We start from the raw sequence: 26,401 nt of genomic DNA, 5'->3' as shown, positions 1-26,401 counted from the left end.
TGTTAACAAGTTTTCCTGGCTCAGATTCTGATTGTCTGAAATGATATTCATTTTAACTCCATCTGGCCTCCAAAAACCACAGTTAATCTTGTCAGTTTCCACTCATGCCTGTGTCCTATTCTTGGTATGCAATTTTAAGTCCTAACATTTTAGTAAACACACTTCTCCAACATATTAATTTGGATCTCACAGACCAGGAATATTAGAAAAATAAACAAATTAAAGTAAAAGCCATGGTGATTTTTTTTTTTAAAGAAAAAAGATTATGGGCAATGTTTAAGCTTTAAGTAAAAGATGCTAGAGAGATATATTTTACCTAAATGTTTCAATATATTTAAATATTTTGCCAAATGTTTAATAAAATATTAAAAACTCACATATTTCCTGTAGTTTGTGTTATGTAAAAAACAGGGATTACTTCCCCCTATAGAAAACTATATCATGGTACTTAATATGCTTCTTCAAACTATCCCCCCTTTTCTAATAAATTACATTATATTGTAGATAGTGTATGCATGGCGATATCTAGGGATGAGGCTCAGGAAGATGAATTTTTAGTATGCTTCCAGGTGACTGTGTTACACACTAGAGTTTGAGAACCACTAATGTAGGTATTGAGCAGTAAGTAATAAACCACTGAATGAAGATTCTCATTCACTTAATCTATAGCTCCCATTTTATGCCCAACAAGTTACCTAAAATGAGATTCTATCTTACTACATGTTAAGATCTGCACACATGTACACAGCTATAAAACCTTACCACAGAAGGAGCAAGTCCTTTTGAATTCTGTTTCTTCTTAGGTTTTGAAGGGGTTTGCTTATCTAAGGTATTATGAGCTCCACTGATTTGATTCACCTGCCTATAAAATCCATCTGAAAGATATTCCAAGCAAACTGATTTAGGTTTCAGAACTTTATTCCCATGCTGAATGTCACATTTACACATAAAATCTCAAAATTAATTATATTCTTAATAGTGAAATTAAAAGCCAGCAGAACTTTCTTTTGGTGCCATTATGATGTATAGAAGAGAAATAAGCATATGGATATTTATAGCAGCTTTATTCCTAAATGCCAAAACTTGGAGGCAATCAAGATGTCCTCTTGATGATGAATGTGTGAATGTATGAATAAACTGTGGTATATCCAGGTAACGGCACATTATTCAATGGTAAGAAATGAGCTACCAAGCCATTAAAAGACAAGGAGGAACCTTAAATACATATTAAGTGAGAGAAGCCAATCTCAAAAGGCTACATACTGTATGATTTCAACTATATGACATTCTGGAAAAGGTAAAATGTTGGAAACAGTAACAAACAGTAAAACAGTAAAAAAAAAAAAATCAGTGGTTGCCAGGAGTTGGCGGGGAGAGCAGGATGAGCACAGGGGATTTTGAGGTTGTGAAACTATTCTGTATACTATAATGCTAGACACATGTCATTACACATTTGTCAAAACCAATAGAATGTGCAATACTAAGAGTTAACCCTCCTGTAAGGTACTGAGGGATACTGGGTGCTAATGGTGTATCCGTGCAGGTGCATCGGTTTAAACGAATGCCGAACTCTGCCATGGGATGCTGATAGTGGGAAAGGCTATGGCGATAGGGAGTATATCAGTACTCAGAGAACTCCCTGTATTTTCTGATCAATTTTGCTGTGCATCTAAAACTGCTCCGAAAAAATAGCCTATTAAAAATAAATTATTTTTAAAAAAGGAAGTAAGCAGTGAGATGATCACTGCATTCTGCTTAATGGCATCATGGGTGTAATGTGAGCATAATTATGTTTAATTTAATCCAATTCTTTAAAGCCAAATAACTTTTAAAAGATCGTTAACCACTGAGCACATGTATTAATAATTCCAATTCTATCAATAATTTAGGTAAGTGGCATAGTTCAGAAGACAATATGAGGTAAATACAGAGGGTAATACTTGCAACAATCACAACAATCCTGAGAATTGGAACAGTGAGCCGAAGACATGGGGGATTATGAACATGTGCCCCCTGGTGGTAACCAGATGAAATCACTAACTCATTCAGAATAAGTATGAGGTGATCCCACACTTACTAAAATCAAAATGGAACTAGGCTACCTTTTTTGTTGCACCTGGTGTCCCAGACCATAATGTTTCCATCTCTTCCACCTGTACAGAAGACAGCTATGGGGAAATAAATAGTTTATCAAGAAGTTAACAAAACCAGGCCAATAATGCATGCATTTCATTATAAGTTTCCTAGAGCATCTATTATATGGTAAGTACTGTAATTGGCACAGGCAATTAAAAATGAAAAAAGATATGGCTTGACAACAAATAAGAGAAAACAAAGCTGTGAAGGGAAAGGATTATGAAGAACTCAAAATGCTTATGCTTTAGAGAATAATCCCTCTGTGTAAATATTCTTAAAACCAAATAAAATACTATATGTAGTACACCTATGGAAAGAATAATGCAAAACCAGTAACCAAAATATACTGGGAGTTTACTAAGTGCTACACACTATCCCATGTGCTTTATATACATTATCTCAATTCTTGTTATCAACCCTATTAGGTGAATATTATTATCCTCATTTTACAGATAAGAAAACTAAGGCATAGAGAAGAGGATAAGTAACTTATAAAGGTATTCCTAGCAGAATAAATCCAGAGCCCACTCTCCAAATCTCCAAGCTGTACTGTCTTCAGTATAAACATATGGACCAGATCCATACAAAACGGTGAAAGAGGATGCCTCTAGGGATGGAAAGAGGGCAAGAGGATTGGAGAAGGGAACATAGGGGAACTTCAATTTATCTGTAATGTTTTATTCTTTAAAATGAAACCAAAAAAACTCTGCTTCCTGAGTGGAAGAGTGAGCACTTACCAAACCAATCCAACTGCATGAGCTATAAACTCTGGACAAAATATAAAAACCAGTAACCTGAGGGCTCTTTAGAAACTGAACAAAAACATGCAATTTTTGGAGGGAAGTCCACACCTGAATCAAGTGATTGGCCTGGGCTAAGTTACTGGCTTTTGTAGTTTTACCTTGAAGGCAGCCACAGTTGCAGCATCAGTACCAAGCAGCTAAGATGCCAATACAGAATCTGCCATCTTTCAAGCCAGAGGAACAAGGAAAAGCAGACTGAGGCAACAAGAGCTGCCAGAGCCAGAGCGAGAGGGGAACCCTGGAGAGAGCCAGAGAAAGGGCTAACTCTAACTCTGTGTTTAAACTTAGCACATGTCTCTGGTTGACCCCTGAACCATATATGCAAGGGAAAACCAAAAGAGGCTTGTAACTAAGGCTTAAATTAAAGAACTGAATTGAGATCAGATCTGATACACCCCCCCCCCCGTATGTCTGACAGTCTGCAATTTGACTCTTACTGAATTAATTGCCTGTTAAAACACCAAAATTGGGGCGCCTGGGTGGCTCAGTCGGGTAAGCATCTGCCTTCGGCTCAGGTCATGATCCCAGGGTCCTGGGATTGAGTCCCACATAGGGCTCCTCACTCAGTGGGGAGTCTGCTTCTCCCTCTGCCTGCCGTTCCCCAATTGTGCTCTTTTTCTCTCTGACAAATAGATAAATAAAATCTTAAAAAAAAAAAAAATCAACAGATGAAAAGTCCAGGGAGATAAAAATGACTTTGCCCAAGAGTTTAGAGGTAGAAACAGGAATAGAACACAGGGATTCTATGTATGATTGTAAAAGTGTGCCCTGTACAAAGGCATTTGGCTGAAGATCTAAAATCTAATCTGTGTTTACCAACCAAACTATGTGGCTATGGGGGCAGTGTCCAACCAGGTAATTCATGCTAGTGCACCTATAGACTATTAGGAGCCTTTGTAAAACCTACCAGCCCCAATTTTTAATTCAATGCTTTTTCTACTGGACTATATTGGCATAGATTTACTGAATAGAATTTTAAAAATTAAGCAAAGGGACCAAAAGATATAGTGTTTTCCTTTTCTGTTATCTTTTAAATAAATTTACCTTTAGTAAGGTTAATTTTCATGATCTTACGTTATTTTTATAAACTCAGAATCAACTCTGACACAGTAGTAAACTAGAACACAACCATACCTAACTTTATATAATAGATGTGTTAATGAAAACTTATGCAGAGATAAAAACTATGCTATATATTCTTCAAGGTTCCACTCTCAAAAGCAACCACAGTCAATTAAATTTGACCTTTTTTTGAGTCCAAATCAGCTCAACAACTGTTTAATATTTCTGAGTGCTCACATGAATAAATTTAAAAATAGAGTATTTCTTAATGATAAAGAAGACTGTAATGTTTGTCTCTATTATTGAGATTAAAGTCAGATTAATTCAGCCACTTCTTTGAGATGAGCATTTGTTGGTCTATTTGTTAAAAAAAAAAAAAAAAAATTCATGAGAAACTAATGCAGGAAGGAGAAAAGAAATGAACAGAAATGAAGAGCTGATTCAGACACTTCTAAGTTTTTCCCTAGCTGCTTTAGTACTGTTCTGTACTATATCACTCTTTAAGTCTTGCTTTTCCACTTTAATAGTAAAACAAATACAGTAAATAATAGTTGAAAACATACTAAGGAATTGGGCCATTTAAAGTAATTAAACGGTAAGTTTTTAGGTAGAGAATCATGTCCATTTTACCAGGTTTTCCACTCTAGCCTCACACTCCATTTAATTTAAATTTTACTAGTAGACTTAAAGTAAATAATTTACAAATAGAGTTAATCAGTGTCCAGTACAGGGTTTTGACTTTAAAGGACACTCAAAGTTGAACAGAGGTATTGTAGCTGTTTATAAGTATTTACCTTATCTTCAAGATTATAGAAAAAAATTATCTGAAGATTCTTAACTTACAGGGACAGGCTAGAGATAATATCCATAAGAATGGGACTAAAAGTCAACTTAATTTCATGGAGGATTTCAGTCATGAGATTCTCAATCTCAACGTAGGAAAAATAGCAACTCTGACAGGGGAAAGGGTGGAAATAAAACTTCTTATTAATTCACCATGAAGGAGGTTAAGGACATGAAAGAGGATAGGCACAGACCTACCTTTCTCAAACTTAGAAAAGGCAACTGACTTAAGGCTGCACTGATGACCTTTGCACGTTCCAATCAGTTCACCAGCTTTTACATCCCAAAATTTGGCTGTTTGGTCACCTGCTGCTGTAACCTTTCAAAAAATAAGGTATCACAATTTAATAAAGCAACGCTTTACCAGTATTTATTTACCCAGATTCCAATAAAATGAAAGTCACTTACAAGTTTAAGTTCACCAGGAACCCAGGCCAGGTCAAAGACAGCATTCCAGTGAGCCATCCATTCTAAACAAAGAAAATGGTGACTGTGAAATGTCTAGACTACATTCAGGGCCATATCAATAGAAGTTTGAATTTCTTGAAAGCCAGAGTGAAAAAATAAGTCATCAGTGCCCTATAATCCATAGGCCAAAGAGAACTTGTATATTCACAGAACTTACATATTTCCTTCACTACTACAGAGAACTACCATTTGATATCAAATTCCTTTCCATGAGGTTACTAGTAATATATTCTCCAAAATGGAATCTTTCTGAAATATTCTCCAGTTCAAAAATCTTCATCATGCTCTCTGAATGGAATCTAAAGTAGTTTGACATTTAAAGTTCTGCATGCTTTGGCCTTTATCTCTGTTGCAAGGTTTATCTCTATCTCCACATACCTATTCCAACCAAACTGGATGCCTCCCCATTCCCTAATTATAGCCTATGCTTTCTTATCTCTAGGCCTTTGCTAATGCTTTCTCTTCCACCTGGTATGTCCTATCCCACCTCCTTAGGTTTAAATACCACCGTTCAACTCAAATGTTCTACTCTTCATGAAAAATTGTCCTTGTCATCTTTACTACATGACAGCTTTCCTTTTGACAACCGTGGCATTTTTTTTCTGCATCTATATCATTTGCAGCCTGTTTTATTTATTTCCACACTTGACTTAACTTGTTCCAAATTATTAGCTTCTTAAGTTCAGTAGAACTTTGCCTTATATAAGGGAGATGCTTGGTCAACATAAATATTTTAAAGTAAAGTTTCCCCCAACCACATCAAGTGTAAAAGATTTAACTTTTTAAAAGAAGAACTGTTCTTTATCCTAAATTGTATTTTTTTTTCAACTTTCAGTAAAGGTATTGCTGTACTTCTAATATTATTGACAGAAGGACCATCTACCATTTTCTTTCAGCTTGGTCCCTACATAGACTTCATTAGAAGTGAATATAATTGGGAATACATTCAAATAACAATTTACTTGAGGCTTTATGAATTTAATATAATGTTAAAACAAAAATTTTAGGCCTAGACTTACCTTTGACACACTTCTTTCTATAGGCTTGTGATTCTGTGTTATACAATCTAACGAAGCCTTCTTCATTGGCAACTGCTAGTATATGCTCCATATTGGGAGCTAAATAAGAAATAAAGAATATGATACATAAAGAGTAATACAAAAATTTTAAAGCTGAGTATAAAGCTATAAAAACAATACAATACAGATTAACTGAAAGCTACAAGTTAAATACAAAGAATCTGAAGAGGGAAGATGATTCTACCCAAATAGCATTTGATATGGTAGAGAGGTAATTTGAATTAAAGACTGCTTAAAATTTGCCATAATATCTAATTCAGTAAATGACTCAAAACCACCAAAACTACCTTCAGATAATCTCTTATTTAGAGAAGGGTAGTACTTAAACAAGAGTGATACTGACCAATGGCAAAGAAAAGTATATGACATAGGCCATCAGCAGGTTGAGTCTATTAGTTAAATTTCCTTTTCATACCCTTTTACTTTTCCCCTCTTAAACTATTAACAGTGGGGGCAAGTACTCTATTTCTGTTCATATGTTCCCCAATGCATCACAGAGAGATTCCATCAGACCAAAAGGTGTATCCATTGGGCAAAACAGTTTTCAAGATGGCTGAACCTTTGCAATCCTTTCCCGGTACCAGTTAAAAAAATAAACAAACAAAAAAACCAATGCTGTAATAGTCCTATGCTTTAGAGGAAATATATAATTATGCATAGAGATTTTAAAAAGTCTATTTCATAAATCAGAGAACAGGTATTAGAAAAACTCTACCATCTATCTAACCTACTTTTCCTTGAAAGAGGGACACTCCAGTATAATTTTTCTTTAAATATGAAATAGATCATTTCTGAGCAAGCCTAGCTTAGATAGTAATTCTCTTACCAGAAGAGAAGGTACATCCAAAAGGAGGAACTGGGACTCCTGTTTCTCCATAAGAAGTGTGCTCATCATTACAGTTGCATTGATAACCAGTTAGAAGTGACTGAAGAGGGTACTGGGAAGACCATCCTAAAGTAAGACACAATTCTTTATAGAATTTCAATATATTATCACATTTCAATACTTTTAACAAGTGCAGAGGTAAATATTTGTTTTTAAAAGCTTTATATACTTTATATAAATCCACTCACTATTCAGGGTCCTCTATGATACAGTTTCTGGTATTTTCCTAAGGGGTCCTAAGGTAGAAATAAAGGGCACTCTCAACTTCTGGTGAGGTACAGGCTTGGGCTTACCATCTTAAATGGAGACTCTTGCTGGTACACTGAAGATTTTAAGAAACAAATGGCCTTTGCACATTAAAAAAGATCTTACCCCTCCTGCACCCTTTGGTGACAACTACAAAACACAACCACAAAGACTACCACAACCATTAAAACTGCCATTCTCTTCAATTAACATTTTGTTTCCAGAGTGTCTAAATCAACATTACTGCAAACTCTTTAATTACCTGCAACATCATAGATAATCCAATGGTCAAAGAGTTAAAGGAAATAATTTATGTAAATTTGCCTCCTACCTACTAACATATTCACAAGTAAATTCTAATTTCACTTCCTCTTTCCAATTGAAATTCTAGGATTCTAAAATGTTAACAAGTCACAGTATCTTAAATTACATTAGAGCAATTTTAAAGTGAGGCATAATGTACCCAACCCTAGAGTACAATCAGTTAAATTCTGGCTAGTAATAGCCGTCAGGGAAGTCTTATAGAGTAGGTGAAATCAAATGTGTAGAGAGATGAGTAAGTTTTTACTGAATATACAAGACAGAGGAAGAAATTCAGGGTAGAGGGAGCATTTATTCTGCTTGGGTCAGAGATCTAATGGGCACTATGGTCCTAAATAAGTAATAAGCAATCTTCAAAGATTTGTTTTATTATTTAGATACGTAGGTCAACACATTTTAAATATATAAAAGAAACATTAAATAAACGGTTACTGAGAACTAAATGTTTATTAAGCATCAGAGGAAACAATGAAGTTACAATCTATTGAGAGCTGTTTAATAAACTCACATTTTAGGGTACTTTCAATTATCACTTTTCATCAAAAATACCCTTTGGAGAAGACATCTCAGTCTGATATAATCTCAGACAAATCTAGCTTTGATGTTCCTAGAGATAACCTGAAGGAATCAGTACAAAAGAGGCAAAGAATACAATCCAGATTTAGTAATTATTCCTGGGGTTATTACCTCAAGGTCAGGCATCAGTGTAAACAAGCTATTTTATTAAAAGACCACTAAAGAAAGAATACAATAGTTATATTGTAGAGTTCACAAATATCCATCTACAGAATGAATTTTAAAACAAAAACCTCTGTATATGTACACTTGTGGTTTGAGATTAAAAATAATAATAATCTAATGATTGCAATATACAAATTCAAAAGGACCAAATCTTGAACAATTCAGTCGGAACTGAACATGATAAGCTCTGGATACCTAATTCTTTGCAATTAAACAGTGATTCCTTCAACTCTACCTCACTGCCTACAGACTAATACCCAAACACCAACAAATGGCCTAACATGGCTTAGTAACTTGTCCCTCCATTTCTGCACTCTCTACAAGACACAGTTGTGGACTGGTCTCTTAAGCAACTTTTGGATCCTTATTGTGCTATGCTGCTTCCAACACGAACATATAATGCTTTCCCCCAAGACACTCATTTGGAAAAGCCTATTCTTTCCTCAATGTACAATTTAAGCCCCTGGAATTACAGGCCAATTTTTCAAGGAGTATCCAAGGACATGAGTTTTCAGAGAATCAGTTGATATAGGTGCATTTCTATAACTAATCTGAGAAGGCTGAAGCTCTTTTTCCTCCTCTCCCTTCATCACTGCTTTTCTTCCACTTTTCAAAAGAAAGGCATTTCCATGCCCCAATTTATACCTTGCATTGATCCAAGGTACAAAAACTTCTGGGACTCCAACTAAGAGACAATAGGATAATTCCTTTAATAAAGGCATCATAAACAGCCAAATCTATTTCTTCAAAAGATACACTTCCAATAAAATTTTACTTTTTGCTTCATTTATTTATCAAAATTAAGTCTATACTGTTTTGATCATTTGCATACTAATAATTGTAACAATTCAATTCAGAGGAAACGCTCGACATTTAGAGCCTTATGATTACAGAAAATACCGAGTTTATTTTTTTCACAGAGGAGTATGACAGCGTGATCAATAAAATAACTTTTCAAACTTAGAATCAAATACATTAGGATAAATTCTGTGAGAAAAATAAAGTGGAAATAAAATCAAGGGGGAAAAAACTATAGTTGACCCTCAAACACAGGTCTGAACTGTGTGAGTCCACTTATCTATGGATTTTTTTCCACAAATATAGTACTATAAATGTATTTTCTCTTCTTTATGATTTTCTTAGTAACATTTTCTTTTCTCTAGCTTTATTGTGAGAATACAGTATACAATATGTATAACATAAAAAGTATGTGTTAATTGACCATTTATGTTATTGGTAAGGCTTCCTTCCAGTCAACAGGAGGCTATTGGTAAAGTTTTGGGAGAGTCAAAGTTATAGGTGACTTTTGACTGTGTGGGGTTTGGTGACTCTAACCCTTATGCTGTTCAAGGTTGAAATGTACCTAGAAAATTTGGCAGTTAAAGAGTTTGTTCATATTTTTAAAAAAGGATTGATATGATCATCAAATCACTATAGTATTCATAGTCTATTAGATACATTTTAAATGACATAGCATTTTTATTTTAAAATTTCAGTAAGTTTAAACCTATGATAAAAACTTTTAGTTAACAACTTAAAAATACATAGAAGAGTAATCAGATTTCCACTTTAGATTGTTGGCAGCAATGTGGAGAATAAACTGGAGAGAGGGAAACTAAGAGGCCATTTGGGAACCTTCTTATAATACAGACAAGTAGTTATTAGGGCCCAACCTAGGGAAATGGAATGGTAAGCACAGAACAGATCCAAGTTAGAGTGATGAGGCAAAATCAGTGGGAATAGAGGACAGATTCAAGAGATTTTAAGGGACCTTTAAGGGAACTTCCTGTATCTTGAGGAAAACAGAGGAAGTTTGATTGACTCAGGTTTCCGGCAGGGAAGACTAGTTTAAAATAATTGGGACCCCTCCCTAGAGTAGGCAATATAGCAGGTTTGGGGAAAAGTGAGCTGTTTTGAGTACTTGAGTTTGAGATGTTTGTGGGACCGACCTGCTGGATGAAGATACTCACACAGCTTTTATAGGAATGGATGTAAAATATAGGGGATGGAAGTTTCAAGTAGTAGTGGAAGAAGCCCTGGTTGTGGCTCATCCATGGGAGTAGGCAGAAGGACAAAAGGGGCCTAGAGTGGAACACTGAGAAGGGGAAAGAAGATGGTCCTATAAAGTTCAGTGCATAATCTATACCAATGAATGAATTTCATTGTCTGACACATAACAATAAATGAGTATTTGTAAATGAGAGAGGGGGGGAAGTAGACAGAAAGATTGGGGAATTAGAAGAATATCTGTTACAAAATAGAGGCTAAGTATAATAAATAGCTTGCCCCAGGTCTCACAGGTGGTAAGGACTGGAGTTGGAATTAAAACTCTGGCAGTTCAATTCCAAAGACAGAGACCTTAATCACTGGGCAGTACTGCCACTCATGACACAGAGCATAGAGAAGATACCCAAACAAGGTTCCAAGAGAGTCAGAGAGAGGGCCAGTTAGGGTATAGTCAGAAAGATTACCTGGGGGGAGGGCGGAGGGGGGGAAGTATGTGAGAAAGGTATGAAGTTCAGGTTGGGGGCAGGAAGTTGTGGGACTGCTCCTCAGTCTACGTCTCAATATCCTCTTCCTAGATCTTTGCCTTGATATGAAAAGTTTCCTTCTCAGATTCTTTTTTGTTTTCCACATGGTTTCAAGGGGAAAGGAGACCTAGTCCCTTTTTAAATGAATGAGATTTCATTTGTATCCATCCTAAGTCTGGGTAGTAACTCCCGCCTCAGAAACTTACCAGAAAGTTTCAGGTCGATGACACCCAAACCTAAGCTCAAAACTCCCACTGCCCATGTTTTAACCTAAGGAACCTCAAGAACTGTAGCGAGGAAGTTGGATTTCTACATACTATGGAAATATCCCCCAAGTTATACCGTTATGGTGAAAAACAAAACAAACAAAACATTTTGATCCCATTTCTGTAAATAACAATACGTATTACTTTTGGCATTGAAGAACATTTGGAATAATCTCATCTATCACGAAGTGGTTATCTTTGGGGGATGTGGTTACGGGCATTTTTCACTCTGTAATTTCGTATTTTTACGCACATGTAGTAATCGGGGGGGACATTGTTTTGACCATGCTAGAAGCAGATGTTGTCTTCTCGGCTAGAATGAGTTCCTTAATAGCGGGTCACACTCGCAAGTATATATAAGCGACTAGTAGGGCTCACTAAAGTTCTACAACACATGAATCAATGAATCAACAAATCAATCAGTGAACACGAGTCCTGACGATCTCCCATAGCTGTGGAACCGCGCACACATACACAAATGCACGCATTTTCCAGTTACTGTGCAACATAGACAGAAGCCGTAAAGAAGGCCAGTCGATTCGACTTACTTCCCTCCGTCAGCCCACATAACGATTTAAAAAATCCCGATTACGATTAAAAGTGTCTCAAGGGCAAGAAAGTGCAGCTTTCTTCAGTAGTCCTCGCTAACACGAACTCACTCTGGCCGTGGGAGAAGTCGGGGACTGGGAAACAGAGTTGGAGTCGGCCTTGGTCCGCCGTGTTGTTCGGGGGAGGTGAAGCCCGCCAGCAAGAAGAAGCGGTTAGGGCCGTTACTCACCATTTCTCGGGACGCCGAACTGGGGCTGGCGAAGCACCGAATTGAAAAGCATCTGGGCCAGAGGAAAAGGTTCAACGGACAGAAAAGCCGTGGAAATGCCCCCCAGGTTCAGCAGAAATCGTATCTTGCGCCCCTCAGAACACGACTAGTTATTGCCTCCAACTCCCGCCACTGTAAGCCCCGGCCACCAAACTCCCCGCCAAACTGACGTCACGCCCTCTGATTGGCTCCCACCGCGGCGTCCGGGCGCCTCCGAGTCACTTCCCCCTTCCAATCCCCGCCTCCTTTTCTCTGAGCCGCGGGAACCCAGAGTTCAGGAGCTCCCTGAGCGCCTGCGCGGGGGGCCGCAGAGGCGCTGGCGAACGGCGGGGTGACCAGGGCGCATGCGTAACAGGGCTTGACAGAGCGCGGAGGAAAAATCCGCGAGAAGGTGGTGGAAGAAGATGGCGGTGCTGGGGCAGAGTTTGCAATCTTTTTAAATAGGCTAGTCGAGTGACTATTCGGGTCATGGCGTCAAACTCAACTAAGTCTTTCCTGGCAGATGCCGGCTATGGCGAACAGGAGCTGGATGCTAACTCTGCCCTTATGGAATTAGACAAAGGTATTCGAAAGAGCGGGCTGAGCGGGTGAAACGGGCGTGGGGGGCTGTGGCGCCACCAGGCGGTAGTAGCCGCCGGCCAGGCGCATGCGCCTAGCTTCCTTGGGCGGGGGCGGGGGCGGGTACCTATGATTTTGGTTGAGTCCAGAGCATTTGCAGCTTTGGGAGATTGCGGGAAAATTGCAGCGTTGCAGGTCTGGCTTTGCACCAGTGAACAAGTAGTGAGCTCCAGTGATGGGCCCTGTTTGACCGCTTGAGGGCACAGTACCCCGATTTTCCAAGCAGTTTGTAAAAATGCTACATTTAAATTGTGAAATTGTCAGTACGTTCAGTTGAGACAAGGTCTTCATCAAGAGTGCTGAATAATAATCTTGCACCCACTTTATAACGATGTATTTTATTTCTGTCATTCTTACTTGCGGGTTACTAGACATTAAACACGGCCAAGAAAATCTGAAAATCATAGCTCCTCTTTCTGTGAATTCCACGAGTTCTGTTTTCCTGTGGGAGGGGGGAGGGGTGTGGAAGGGGGGAGGGCTGCGGAAGGTGGGAGGGCTGCTTGGTGTAGTGGAAGGAGCTTTGGAGTTAGACTGAGTCGAATTACAGTGCCACCAATTTTATGATCATGGACAGGTCACCTAACTTCACCTAACCTCGTTTTTTTTGGTTTACAAATTGCAGTACCATTGAGGTTGCAAGACTTGCAAATATTAAGTGATATATAATTGTATGTAAAAGAAGCCTTTACTAAATGCTAAAGAGATATGCCTTCTTATATAAGGCTGTGGGAGGCAGAGGCAAATGTTTGACAGTAAAGAACTCAAATATTAAACCTTTGTTTCAGTGATTTTTATTGAATGGGGGAAACATTTTGTCACCTGGTATACAGTTAATTCTTCATTAACCATAGCCAATATATAATATATTGAGAATTGGGACTACAGGTTAGAAGGATCTTCTTTAAGTCCACTTTGAGCCAGTTCCCTGCTCTGACTTGGACACTCTGTTAACTTTTTTGGGATTTCGGTTTTTTTGTTTTGTTTTTTAACCTGTAAACATTTCTAGTAGGTAGGTCTAGATAAGAGTTTCTTAGACTTTTTAAAAAGCTTTTAACTCTTTTTGATCAACATAAAAATGTCACAGCACTCCAATGAGATATTCTTTGGTTGAGTCACAGTATCTTTAGTGCATCCTCATCAGTCAAGAAAATGGTGTTGAACTTTTTACTTTCTCTTACCAAAGCTGTAGGGCTTTTCCTCTATGAAATATAAAATTATAATATTAGATGTGTTTTTTAAACACTACATAACCCTTTTCTTTCCATCCTGGAAATTTCTTCCTTATTCCCCAGTAAGAGTTACAGGTCCAGATATCTAATAACCCCACCAAATCTAAAGACATTATCGATTTATTAAGCTATGGGTTGTTAGGTTACCTTCTAATGTGTGGTGCATACTTGTGTTCCTATTTTTTCCTGCTCTTACCCCCATTTTTAATGACTACACTTTAAGATATATATGTATTATGTTTCCTTTTTGAGTCATCCTCACACCTTAGCTAAAGCTAATGTGTATAACAAACTCTTCTAAAATGTGCTTGTGAGGTAATGTGTATTAGCAGTGTTCTTTGTAATGGGTATTCCTCGTGTTGGTGGTCGCTTAGCATCTTGTAGTCACTCCTCCTGTGCTTGAGGAATGACCCACACTATATGCCCTGCCTCACCAGGGTGGAAGCCAAAGTTCACCTTCCTGGCTTCCCTTGCAAGAGCGCAGGACGTGAACTTGGCCCTGCTGGTCAGACAGACCTCCTCTGGCCTCTGTGATTTAGGAGTTCAGCAAAATCCAACTATGCTCTCCAACTATGCCTTTAGGAAGGCATAGTTGGAGAGCAGGCTCACAGTTCTGTGCCCTGGCAGCCACGGCGGCTGTGGTGTTCCTAGGGGACAGTAACAGCGGCAATGGCTACAGGGTTCCTGGATGTCAGCAGAGCTGATTGTAGCATCTGGTGTTTCCTAGCCACAGGACATCTCTTCATCTAATCAGTCAGGCAGTGTGGTAGTAGGTGTTCGTAGATGTTTAGCCTTGAAACTGTTAGTTAAGTTTTTAATAAACCCATGTTCTGCCTAATCAGCCAGTTGGCTTGTGTTGCTTAAAGCCAAGAACTCTGGCTGATACGTGCTACCTGGAAATGTGTGTTGTTTTGAAAACTTGATTACTGTACATAACAATCCCCAAGTTTACCATCATTTATGTTATTCTTCCCAGTTCCCTAGAATTTTTCTGTCCTCAGAATTACACCACTCTAAAATCATAATTTAAATATCCCTTTTAAAATCTTAGCCTCTGTCCTCTAGTTAGTTACTTGCTCGAGATGTATTTTAGCATAATAGTTTAGGACCATAGACTCTGGAGCCAGATTGCCAGGATGTGAATCCCAGGTATGCCATTTATTAGCTGTTTCTTAAGCACGTTGCATAACCAGTCTGCCTGTGTCATCTTTAAAATGGGGATAATAATAGTACCTAACTTCTATGATTGCAGTGAGAGTTTAATTCATGTAAATTGCTTAGTAGAGTGGCACAGAATAAGCACATAATATGCACCATCACCATCATCATGACGAACTGCTATATTGATCATTCTTTATTTTCATTCAGACCTCAGTATATTCACCTGTCTACTTTCCCCTACCCAAAAGACTCTTCCTGTTGTTTCTTCTTTATCGAGCTTAGATTTCATGGTGCCACGTTTTATTAACTTCATTAACTTTCTTACCAGCACTTTATTTTATTTTATTTTTTTAAGATTTTATTTATTTATTTGAGAGAGAGAGCATGAGCAGGGGGAGGGACAGAGGGAGAAACAGACTCCCTGCTGAGCAGGGAGCCCAACTCTGGGCCCCATCCCAGGACCTTGGGATCATGACCTGAGCCAACAGTAGACACTTAACCGACTGAGCTACCCAGGTGCCCCCTTACTAGCACTTTAAATTCTCATCCAAGATTCTCTTCTGGTTATGTGTGCCCAAAGGCGGCCAAAAATTGCTAGAGAAAGATTGTAGGGGTACATGGCTATTACCAGAAATGATTATCAAGCCCAAATGGGCCTTCAGTACAGACCTGCAATACTACAGTGTTTCTTTGGTCAAGACTCCCACCTTCTTTTTTTTTTTTTTTTTTTTTTAAGATTTTATTTATTTGAGAGAGAGAGAATGAGTGAGAGAGGGCGCACACATGAGAGAGGGGAGGGTCAGAGGGAGAAGCAGACTCCCTGCTCAGCAGGGAGCCCGATGTGGGACTCGATCCCAGGACTCCAGGATCATGACCTGAGCCGAAGGCAGTTGCTTAACCAACTGAGCCACCCAGGCATCCCAAGACTCCCACCTTCTTTAGTGACATTGCAGATCTTTAAAAATTTCAAAACTAATGTATGGTGATTAACATAACAAAAAAATTTTCAAAACCAGAAATTCTGGGTTTTATTGAAATCTCGTTTCATTTTTAAAATTTGACAATGAATTCAAAACCCTTAAAAAACATTGTTGTCTATCAGATGAAATTTGAGTGCCAAATTCAGCAAACTATTAGTTTTCTAACTCCAGTATAGGCAGGGCAGTTAAATAGGATGAGAAGTGATGGAGGATAGCTTGAGGATCTAAGTTCCTGCCTTCTCAAAGTAGCTAAACAGATGCCTGGGCCCCAGCCTCAGATTTGGTAGGTTTGGAGTAAAACTCTGGCACAGGTATTTTTGAAAAGTTTTACAAATGTTTCTGATGCAGAACTAGCAAAATGTTCTGCACATGTTAAGTGCTAAGTAAGTCTAGAATAATGAATTTCACTGCTGTCAAATGAAGTTTGAATGAATAAGCAATTTACAGATAACCTATTTTAGTTCTCCCTAGTCTACCTGAATGTTGCAACTGATTTAAGCACTGTTTAATTGCAGGCACTGAAAAGAAAGAGAGCTCTATTTCTTTGGTGGGAGAATACAAAGAAAGATGTAGAAACAGCAGTTGCATCCCTCCACCTTAATCTCTGGTTTTATAGTGACATTCTCACGATCATTGGTCTTATGATCAGGGCATTCTTCCTTAGGTTGGTTGTAGCTAGCAACAGAAATAAAGTGAACAATTCCTAGAACAAGATCTGACCGTGCTGAGTGCCTGTTTTCAGCTGCTTGGCTTGTTCTGGAATTGAAATGGGCCCAGAGCAAGCAAGATGGGTACCATACTGCTTCAGCCTGGGATTATTGCTAAATCCTAGGTCTTGATACATTTCTCTCTTCTCTTGTACCTTAGCTTCTGTCCCTCAGAACCAGCCTTGCTTATTTCCTTTTTCCTAAAGCTCTTACATAAGTTATTAAGCAAGAAATTTACTATTCTTTAACTTACTTATTCTGATTGGCCCTGTTACAGGAATGAGGGTCTATTTTATCTTAAGGAAGTAAAATTTGACAGTATTAGAGAAATCAAAATATTTCTCTGGCCAGATTCAAAATTATCTTTGGTACATTTTAAATCATCATATTTAAACCAATGAATGTAGTCTGTGGTTGTGTTTTTTAAGGGAAAGTGAAACAGATCATATTCTGTCAGCAAACTCCCTCTACTTGGGCTGCCTCCTATTTTACCTTTTTCATCCCAACCAAGGTTAATTTATTACAAGCAGAACTTTACTCCCTTTTCCATCACTCAACTACTGGCAGAAGGAAGAGGAGGAAAAAAGTCCCAATCACTGTGGATTGTCCCAACAGATTCCCACAGCACACACACACACACAAACACATCTGTTCCTTTGTTCTTTCACCTCCATCCTCAGACTTGGGCCTTCCTCCTCTCCCCTTCCCCTTTGTCCTTACTGCCTATGTGTGTGTCTCTTGACCCCTTTGTCAAGTCAGGCCTTTAGAAAAGCTTTTAAGGCTACATGAGGCACTGCCAGTTACCTAGAACATTTCCATTGGCACTGTGTTTGGCTGGAAGATGACTCCAGGAGCTCTAGTGTCAGTTCTTCTGTGTATGGAGGTGGGGGGTAGGGGAAGGAGGGAGCAGACAAAGAAGGAATATGTTCTAAATATCTCCATGAGAAACTTGAATTAATTTTGAATTAATTTTCCCATAGGAACTTTTATTATAAGTGGTTATTGGATTCTGGAATATGATGAGTGCTGATAGTGCTTTTTTTTTTTTCCTACGAGGAAATATATTCCAAGTACCAAATAACCAACATGAGTGCATTTACAGAACTCAAACCATTAATAAGTTGTAGAAATTGCCTATGCAGATTTCCTCTGTGGTTGTCCTTTGTATTGAAACATAGTGACAATAAAGAGTCCTCAGAGGAGTATTTCCTTTGTCATTTTTTAACAGTGAGCAGAGTTTATTGAACAGAGATATTCGAGGGCACTTACTCTTGTACGAATATAGATATAATTAGCATTTTATAAATGCTAAAATAACAAAAGAAATATTTGAAGCGGATGCTATTAATACCATATAAAGATATTCATTCTAAATGAATATTTTTTAGGGATTGAACATTAACTTTTTGTTTGTTGGGGTTTTTTTTTTTACATTTTTAAAATCAGATTTTTGAGGTATAATTTATAGATAATAAAATTCACCAAATGGATGCAGTCATGAAACCACTACGACAGTCAAGACATAGAACATTTCCTTCACCCCAGAAACTTTCCCTGTATCCCTTTGCAGTCAATTTTTTCTCTAGCCCCTGACAATCACTGATCTGTTCTCTGTCCCAAAGTTTTGCTTTTTCTTGAATGTCCTATAAAATAGTCATACAGTATTGTAGTCTTTTTTGGGTCTGACTTATTTAGCACAGTGATTTTGAGATCTACCCTTGTTGCATGAATCAGCAGTTGTTTCCTATTTATCGTTGAGTGGTAGTCCATTGTATGGATAGACCACAGTTTGTTTATTCATTCACCAGTTATGGACATTTGGGTTTTTTCCAGTTTGGGGCTATTCGAATAAAGCTGCTGTGATACAGATACAGATCTTTTTATGGACATATGTTCTCAATGTACTTGGATAAATATTTAGAAGTAGGATTGTTGATTACATAGTAAGTATATGATTATATTTATAAAAAATAGCCGAACTGTTTTCCAAAGAAACATGTAGTTTTGCATTCCCACCAACAATATATAAGAGTTATAGTTGCTCCATATCCTCATTAGCACTTGGTATGTCATTCTTAAAATTTTTTGCCATTCTAGTGGGTATGTAGTGGTATCTTTTTTTTTTTTTTTAATATGGTAGCGATGAGCCACCTGGGTTTTTTTTTTTTTTTTAAAGATTTTATTTATTTATTCATGAGAGAGAGAGAGAGAGAGAGAGGCAGAGGGAGAAGCAGGCTCCCCGCGGAGCAGGGAGCCCGATGCGGGACTCGATCCCAGGACACTGGGATCATGACCTGAGCCGAAGGCAGACGCTTAACTGACTGAGCCACCCAGGCGTCCCTATGTAGTGGTATCTTAAGGTGGCTTTTAATTTACATTTCCCTGATGACCAGCAGTGTTGAACATCTGTTAACTTGCATGTATTTGCCATTCATATTTCTTCTTTAATGAAATTTCTCTTCAAATCTCACCCATTTCAAAAATCAGGTTGTCATCTTACTGAGGTGTAGGAAGTACGGATTCTGCCTGTGGAGCGACCCTGTTGGGTGGAGGCTGGAGGCGTGGGTTGTGAATTTACCCAAGGCAGAACAAAGGAGATAGTAGTTTATTGAATACACCGCAAGGGAGCAGCATGGTGGGACAGCAGAGGAGACTGTGAGGAAGCAGTGGTGGAGGGGGGTGGCGTATAGTGGGGGAAGTGAAGAGGCATGGGAACTATGGAGTTTTCCTGTTTTGGTACCTGTGCCTGGTTGTAAGTAGCCCATGGTCGGCAGGGCTTATGGATATTTTGAGGTGGGTCACCTAATGGGCCTGTCTTCATTCAGCTCAGTGGCCGCTGTGGGCCCCTTTACCTTACTCAGTTTCCATTGCTCAAGGCTGTGGCCTACAAGCGGCCTCCACATTGTCCTTTATGAGGTATGTGTTCTGTAAATATTTTCTTCTGGTGTGTCGCTTGTCTTTTCATTCTCTTAACAGTATCTTGATTTCTTTGTTTAACCCAAGAATTCTTTGCTTAACCCAAGCTCATAAAGATTTCCTCTGTATTTTCTTTACATGGTTTATAATTTAACTCTTAACATTTAGGTCTGTGGTTCATTCTGAGTTAATTTTTGTATATGGTACAAATTAAGGGTTGAGATTTTATTTATTTTTGCTTATGGATTGCCACTTGTTCCAGAACAATTTGTTAAAAAGAGTATCTTTTCCCCATTGAATTATCTTGGCCTCTTGTTAGGCCATTGATTTGAGACCTTTCTTCTTTCCTAATATAAAGCGTTAGATGTTATAAATGTTTCTTCAAGAACTGCATTAGCTGCATCGCACAGATTGTGCTTTCATTTTCATTCAGTCCAAGAGATTTTTCTAATTTTCCCTTTCACCTATGGCTCATTTAGAAGTTGTTTGATTTCCAAATATTTGGGAATTTTCTAGATATTTTTCTCTTAGCAATTTCTAATTTAATTCCGCTGTGGTCAAAGAACATAACAAAGTATGGTTTCAGTCCTTTTAAATTTACTGAGATTTATTTTATGGCCCCAGGTATTCTTAAAATACTCAAACTTTTTTGAAAAAAAATTGTTTCTTTTTCATTATTTTATATGTAAAGTGGCAGTTTACCAAATTACTATTTTATAGGCCGTTTTTATTTTTAAAAAGCTCTTGAGTTACAGTGGTACCTTACCTAATTGTGAATGACTGTTATTTTATGGCTGTGTGATGCTCTGTGGGTATTTGCTATTTTTGCTTTGTTGTAGCTACAGGTTTGTAAGCTGTTCTCCCGTTTTCATGCTTTTAATAGGTCTGAGATCTGGCAAACTTGGTGAACAGTGTGAAGCAGTTGTTCGTTTTCCCAGACTCTTTCAGAAGTATCCATTTCCTATTCTCATCAATTCTGCGTTCCTAAAGTTAGCAGATGTTTTCAGAGTTGGGTAAGTCTTTTTAAAGCCTCAGTGTCCTAAAGTACTTTGTTCAGATTTCTTTGTTTATAATGTTGTGGTCTTTATTGTTTTTGCTCTTCGGGACTTCCACATGGTTAGTGACCATTTTAATGGATGTACATGGCAGTTTACAACACTTTTCGGTGTGAAATATAATGGCATTTTAAGCAGAAATGAAGTTACAAGTCAGAGAGGACTTATTTCTTTGGGGAACAGAATAAATCCAGTTAAGATAATCTTAATATATATATTATTGCATCTTTTGGAAGTATCTGTTGTTTGCACAGATTGTTTTGAGAAGTTCCTGATTTAATAACTTGTTTTATAACACAAGATTACATGTTACTGTGAAGTGCCTGAAACATGGATGGACTGGATAAATACCTTTTGGGTTTTTTTTTTCCCTCCCCACCAGTCCCTCTCCTGCTTCTTTCTACTGTTTTCCATGCACTTGTGTGTTTACACACACACCGAGTCAGACTTGAAGGAGAAGAGATGTGTAGAATTAGCTTGAGAGAAGAGGAAGACCATCTGACCTCCTGGCCTTGGTCATAATATGATGGAGGAGATTTAATTCATCCCCAGGGCTTTTCTCTCTGTCACTGCCATCTGGGTGTCTTGCAGCAGGATTGCAGGCATTGCCAACTGCTTGTGCTTCGTATTCTAAGTGTAGGCTTCACGCCACCAAACACCATACGATTCCTACATGTAGCTCCCGTTTTCTGTAGGTACATCAGCAGAGCGTTGTCTCCAAACTTTGAATCTTGAAAGCTCTCATATGATCTCCTCTGATCTTAAGTATGTTATTTCAGTTCCACATCCCTTCTTGATACTTGAGTCTTCGTTCCTTTATGTTCTCCTTTCCCTAATATATGCTTAGAGTTCTTGACCTTGGCTTTAACATTTCTCGTCCTTCCTTCTCATACATGTCTGAGGATGTCAGATAACATCCAGGTAACTGATACTATAGGACATATCAGAAAGGATTGAGTCTGGAATTCGTTCTGTCCACTGTGGGAGGAGAGAGAGACAGCGCTGTAAATGCTGAGTTACAGGACATATAATATCCCATATAACAGACATGAGTTTTCTATTTCCTTTCAAATGTATTGCACATTGTTTGCCAAGGCAGTTCTATCAGTTCATACTTTTGCCAAGGTCACATACCTGTTGACCACAACCTAGTCAGCCCTGGCTGTTAGTTTTATTACTTATGATTTGCTAGTTATGAAATGTTATTTCATTGCTGTTTTAACTAGCATTTTATAAATAACTTGTGAGGTTGAATATTTTGCCATATGATCTCATTTCCTTTACTACAAATTTTCTGTTTGCTTCCTTTATTTTTGTCTTATATATAATCTTCTTTGATGAAAATCCTCAAACATTAAATTTTTGTGAGTAATGTTGTCAGTATTCTTTGATTAGAAGAAGACGTGAAGGAGTAATGGGAATATTTATTTCGTTTACTGAGCTCTTTCTATATATCAGATGCTTTTCTCATTTGCACATGTTTTCACATGTGAGGTAAGTACTGTTGCTCAGCGTTATATAATTGAGGAAATGGAACTGAGCAGAGAAGTTAAATTTGTCCACAGTGATAATACAGTTAGTGAGAGACAGAGCCAAGATAGCAGTCTTGGCAGTTGGTCTTCAGAATCTATGAAATACTACCTTTCTGACAGTTTGAACATTTGTGTTTGTTGTACGTAATAAATTTAAGACATACCTGGATGAGCAGTGTGTACAACATGAGAAAATTATTATCCTTAGGAAGAATGTCAGACATTTGAAAAGGATCCCTTATGTTTTGTTCTGTTTGGGCATTTCAGGTACACTAACAAATGCAAAAGCAAAACTTGAGAATCCCTCTTCCAACATGGTGAAGTAATCAAATATGTCAGCCACTCCCACAATCATGTCATCTGCAAATCAGGGCAGATTCTCTTCCTTTTTGATCTTTGTGCCTTTTATTTCCTTTTCTTACTGCACTAGCTTGAAGTTCCGGCCCTATGTTGTGTAAGAGTAATGAGAGCTGGCATATTTGCCTTTTCCCCAGAATTCTGAGGAAAGCATTCATTCTTTGACCACCTAAATATAATGTTAGCTATGGGCTTTTGGTTTATATCCTTTATCAAGAAGAAGTTTTCTTCTGTTCCTAGTTTGATTAGTTTCATCATGGATGTGTTATTGAATTTTGTTCATTGCTTTTTCTGCATTGATTGATATGATCATGTAACTTCCTTAGCCTGTTAATATTATGAATTACATTGCTTAATTTTTGAATATTAAACCAGCCTAGTATTCCTGGATTAAAAACAACAACAACAAAAACCAAAGTGTAGGCTTCAGCTCTTTTAATGATGAGAAATAATAATAGATTGAAAAACATTGGCCCGTTGCTAAAATTTAATATCGTTAGTGTTGCTTCGATTCCTAATTAAATATTACTTTCTTGAAGTGGTCTAATTTACTTTATCTCTTGTTCTTCATAGAAACAATTTCCTGAGGCTGTGTGTTCTTAAAGTTACTCAACAAAGTGAGAAGCATTTGGAGAAGATTCTGAATGTGGATGAATTTGTGAAGAGAATTTTCTCTGTGATTCACAGTAATGATCCTGTAGCAAGAGCCATCACACTCCGGTATACTCTGTTGCTATAATGAATCACCACAAGATTGTTTGAGTTGCAGTTATGTACTTAAAAAGGGCAATATGTTTCCTTTTTTCATTTTGAATGTTAAGAATTTGTTTTTTCAACCAATACTCCGGGCAGAAATATGGTAACCATCCCAATCTGTACATGCTTTTCTCTTACCACCTATGATGCTGCTTTGGTTGTGAAATATTGCCTAACTCGTGTTTGAAACATTTCTTTTTGTAGGTTGGTGTTCTGATCAGCCAGCTGGGGTCTGAATCTAGCTTAGCCCCAGCTCATTTTGGACTCTTACCTTCCTGAACTTGTTCTGTTTCATGTCAGTTTTTCTATTCACCTTTGGTTATGTGCTCATTTTTATATGCAGTAATTTGTATTTGAACTCCTTGGAGAATGCCAGATGGAACCACTGTAGTTTCTCCATCCTTTTCTTTTCTTTGTTGGCATCTAAAAAAAAATTTTTTTTAAGATTTTATTTATTTATTTATTTGCGAGAGAGTGAGAGAACGAGCGGGGGAGGGGCAGAAGAGGAGGTAGAGAATCTCAAGCAGACTCCTTGTTGAGCAGGAGCCCAATTCGGGGCTTGATCCCACGACCCTGAGATCATGACCTGAGCCGAAAGGAAGAGTGGGATGCTTAACCAACTGAGCCATCCAAGCACCTGCCCCCCCCAATTTTTTTTTAATTTTGTCAGAATTTCATATTGTAAGCCTTATATCCAGCTTGAATCATATTCTCTTTTTAGGTCTGCTGTTTATGGAATGAATGTGTAATTTTTAGACTTCTGAAATTCACTTTCCTAAATTATAGGGCTCACTTCTGACTTGCCTTGTCCAGAAGTGAGCCCTCTTTTTAACCATGAAGTCTAGGATGTCACTTCTCTAATTTTTCTATCAGGAGCCAGTTCTTCCCTCTTGTTCAGAATTAAGTGCTTTTGTCATTCCTCTGCCTTTTGAGTGATTAAATTATGAGCAGATATTTTAAAGTCAGTTAATTGGTTTTATCTTTTAAAAACCATATATAATAGAACAGAATTAAATTTAAGATAGACTTTTTGATTCAGCAAATTCACTTATAGGAATTTTTTTCTGTAAATCATTTTTAAAAGTTGGTGAATAAATGTATACAGATGATCATAGTATTATTTTTGTAAAAAGTGAAAAATTAGGGAAAATCATGTGTCAGTGTGGGAATAATTTATGGACCACTATATAACTTTTAAAGAATGAAGTGTGTGTTTAACATAGAGATATTAAGGGGCACCTGGGTGGCACAGTCAGTTGAGCGTCTGACTCTTGGTTTCAGCTCAGGTTGTGATGAGATCGAGCCCCGCTCGGGCTCCCGGCTTCAGGCTCTGTGCTCTGTGCAGATTCTGCTTCAGATTCTCTCCCTCTGCCCCTCCTGCTCATGCTTTCTCTCTCTGAAATAAATAAATCTTTAAAAAAGTGGAGATATTAAGTTAAAAAAAAACAAGTAGTCAAGTAATGTCCATTTTTTAATTCATTTTTACCTGTAATATTAATATATGTGTTTATTTAGGCTCAGAAAAGAATCTGAAGGAATGTATACTGTTAACAGTGATTATTTTTGGCAGGGGTTATTGGGCTTTGGATTACAAGAGACTTTTCTGAGTGATTTTGCAATGTTTGAATCATTTTCCACAGGCATAGGTTATCTTTTTTTATCAGAAGACAATTAAAAAAAAGAAATAATACAATTTAACTAGTAGAATGATTTTATAAATAATTTAGAGCTAGTTTGAATGTTTTGAGAAGAATATCGATTAATATTTGAATATTCCATTCATTTTGCATGCTTGCTCTTTCCAATTCATGATAACTGGGCTTTGCCACAATTCTTCATTGGAGAACTGTTACTGTCAATAAAATCAGAGATTTGTAGAAAGCTTCCAGAATATTTATTTATTTATTTATTTAGGAAAAAAGGAAAGGAAAAAAAATCAGATTGAAATTATATTTCTCAACATTAACACGATGCAAAAAATATTAAAAGAAACTTGAGTTGGGGCGCCTGGGTGGCCCAGTTGATTAGGCATCTGACTTTGGCTCGGGTCATCCCAGGGTCTGGGATCTGGTCCGCCATCAGGCTCCTTGCTCAGCAGGGAGCCTGCTTCTCCCTCTGCCTGCCACTCCCTCTGCTTGTGCTCTCTCTCTCTTTCTTTCTCTGACAAATAAATAAAATCTTAAAAACAAAAAAAAAGAAATTTGAGCTAAGAACGTTAAGGAGTTCAATTACCATTTAAAACATAGTACGTGGTGCCTGACTGACTCTGTTGGTGGAGCATGTGACTCTTGATCTTGGGGTTATAAATTCAAGCCCCACATTGGTATAGAGATTACTTAAAAATAAAATCTAATAAATAAATAAATAAATAAATAGTACAGTTAATAAGATCCTTAGATATACAAGGCCTTAGATGATTTTGCCAAATAGGGACTGTTTTAAAAACATTCTTGGAGTAGTTACTTTAGGAAGAGGAAAAAGCTTGGAGATCAGGAGTAAGGGGTGATCAGATCATTTTGTGAAGTTTGCAGAATTATAAAGTAAATATCAAATACCAAAAAAGTGTATTTATAACAACTCAAATCTAAAATTCTAGTATCAACACAATATGAGAATATCAAACCCTTCTCACAAAAATAGAACATTTTTGAATAGCCTTAAAATTTTTTTTCATGATTTCATAGTTTTTTCATGATACAAAAGATGACTTAAAGTAAAAAAGTATTTTTAGTTTAGTGTATTATTTAACATTATATTATAAAGTTTTAAAAATACAACCTTTAAAAAGTATAAAGAAAACTAATTTTGCCATTAAAAAAGTAATAAGCACCATGTCATTTACTACCTTAATTATGTAAGAAAAAGCATGATTTGTCAATAAAAATTTTTAA

General features: G+C 37.4%; 2 protein-coding genes across 7 annotated transcripts in view; one reads left to right on the top strand and one right to left on the bottom strand.

Annotated features, from left to right (window-relative positions):
* DTL (denticleless E3 ubiquitin protein ligase homolog) overlaps positions 1 to 12,343 on the bottom strand; it is a 56,913-nt gene extending 44,570 nt beyond the window's left edge. For 2 of the 3 annotated variants that reach the window (XM_045877177.3, XM_045877176.3), the window contains exons 1-7: positions 12,161 to 12,343; positions 7,218 to 7,343; positions 6,332 to 6,430; positions 5,253 to 5,314; positions 5,043 to 5,163; positions 2,103 to 2,168; positions 763 to 875 (exon numbers count right to left, since the gene is read on the bottom strand). In XM_045877177.3, coding sequence (XP_045733133.1) covers positions 763 to 875; positions 2,103 to 2,168; positions 5,043 to 5,163; positions 5,253 to 5,314; positions 6,332 to 6,430; positions 7,218 to 7,343; positions 12,161 to 12,212 — 639 coding nt within the window. In that variant the 5' untranslated portion in view covers positions 12,213 to 12,343. Of the gene's footprint in view, positions 1 to 762; positions 878 to 2,102; positions 2,169 to 5,042; positions 5,164 to 5,252; positions 5,315 to 6,331; positions 6,431 to 7,217; positions 7,344 to 12,160 lie in introns of those variants that run through there. The other variant, XM_064594141.1, reaches the window with a different exon arrangement.
* Positions 12,344 to 12,543: 200 nt separating this feature from the next.
* INTS7 (integrator complex subunit 7) overlaps positions 12,544 to 26,401 on the top strand; it is a 114,305-nt gene continuing 100,447 nt past the window's right edge. For 3 of the 4 annotated variants that reach the window (XM_045877175.2, XM_064594139.1, XM_045877174.2), the window contains exons 1-3: positions 12,545 to 12,761; positions 20,694 to 20,823; positions 23,328 to 23,474. In XM_045877175.2, coding sequence (XP_045733131.1) covers positions 12,668 to 12,761; positions 20,694 to 20,823; positions 23,328 to 23,474 — 371 coding nt within the window. In that variant the 5' untranslated portion in view covers positions 12,545 to 12,667. Of the gene's footprint in view, positions 12,762 to 20,693; positions 20,824 to 23,327; positions 23,475 to 26,401 lie in introns of all 4 variants that reach the window. The other variant, XM_064594140.1, reaches the window with a different exon arrangement.

Source organism: Mirounga angustirostris, unplaced genomic scaffold, assembly GCF_029215605.1.
Source record: "Mirounga angustirostris isolate CCGP_5_RB_7025 unplaced genomic scaffold, mMirAng1.0.hap1 SCAF_6, whole genome shotgun sequence".
In the NCBI taxonomy this organism is placed as follows: domain Eukaryota; kingdom Metazoa; phylum Chordata; class Mammalia; order Carnivora; family Phocidae; genus Mirounga; species Mirounga angustirostris.
Note: the sequence above shows the minus strand (reverse complement) of the source record. Positions and strands in the feature narration are given on the sequence as shown.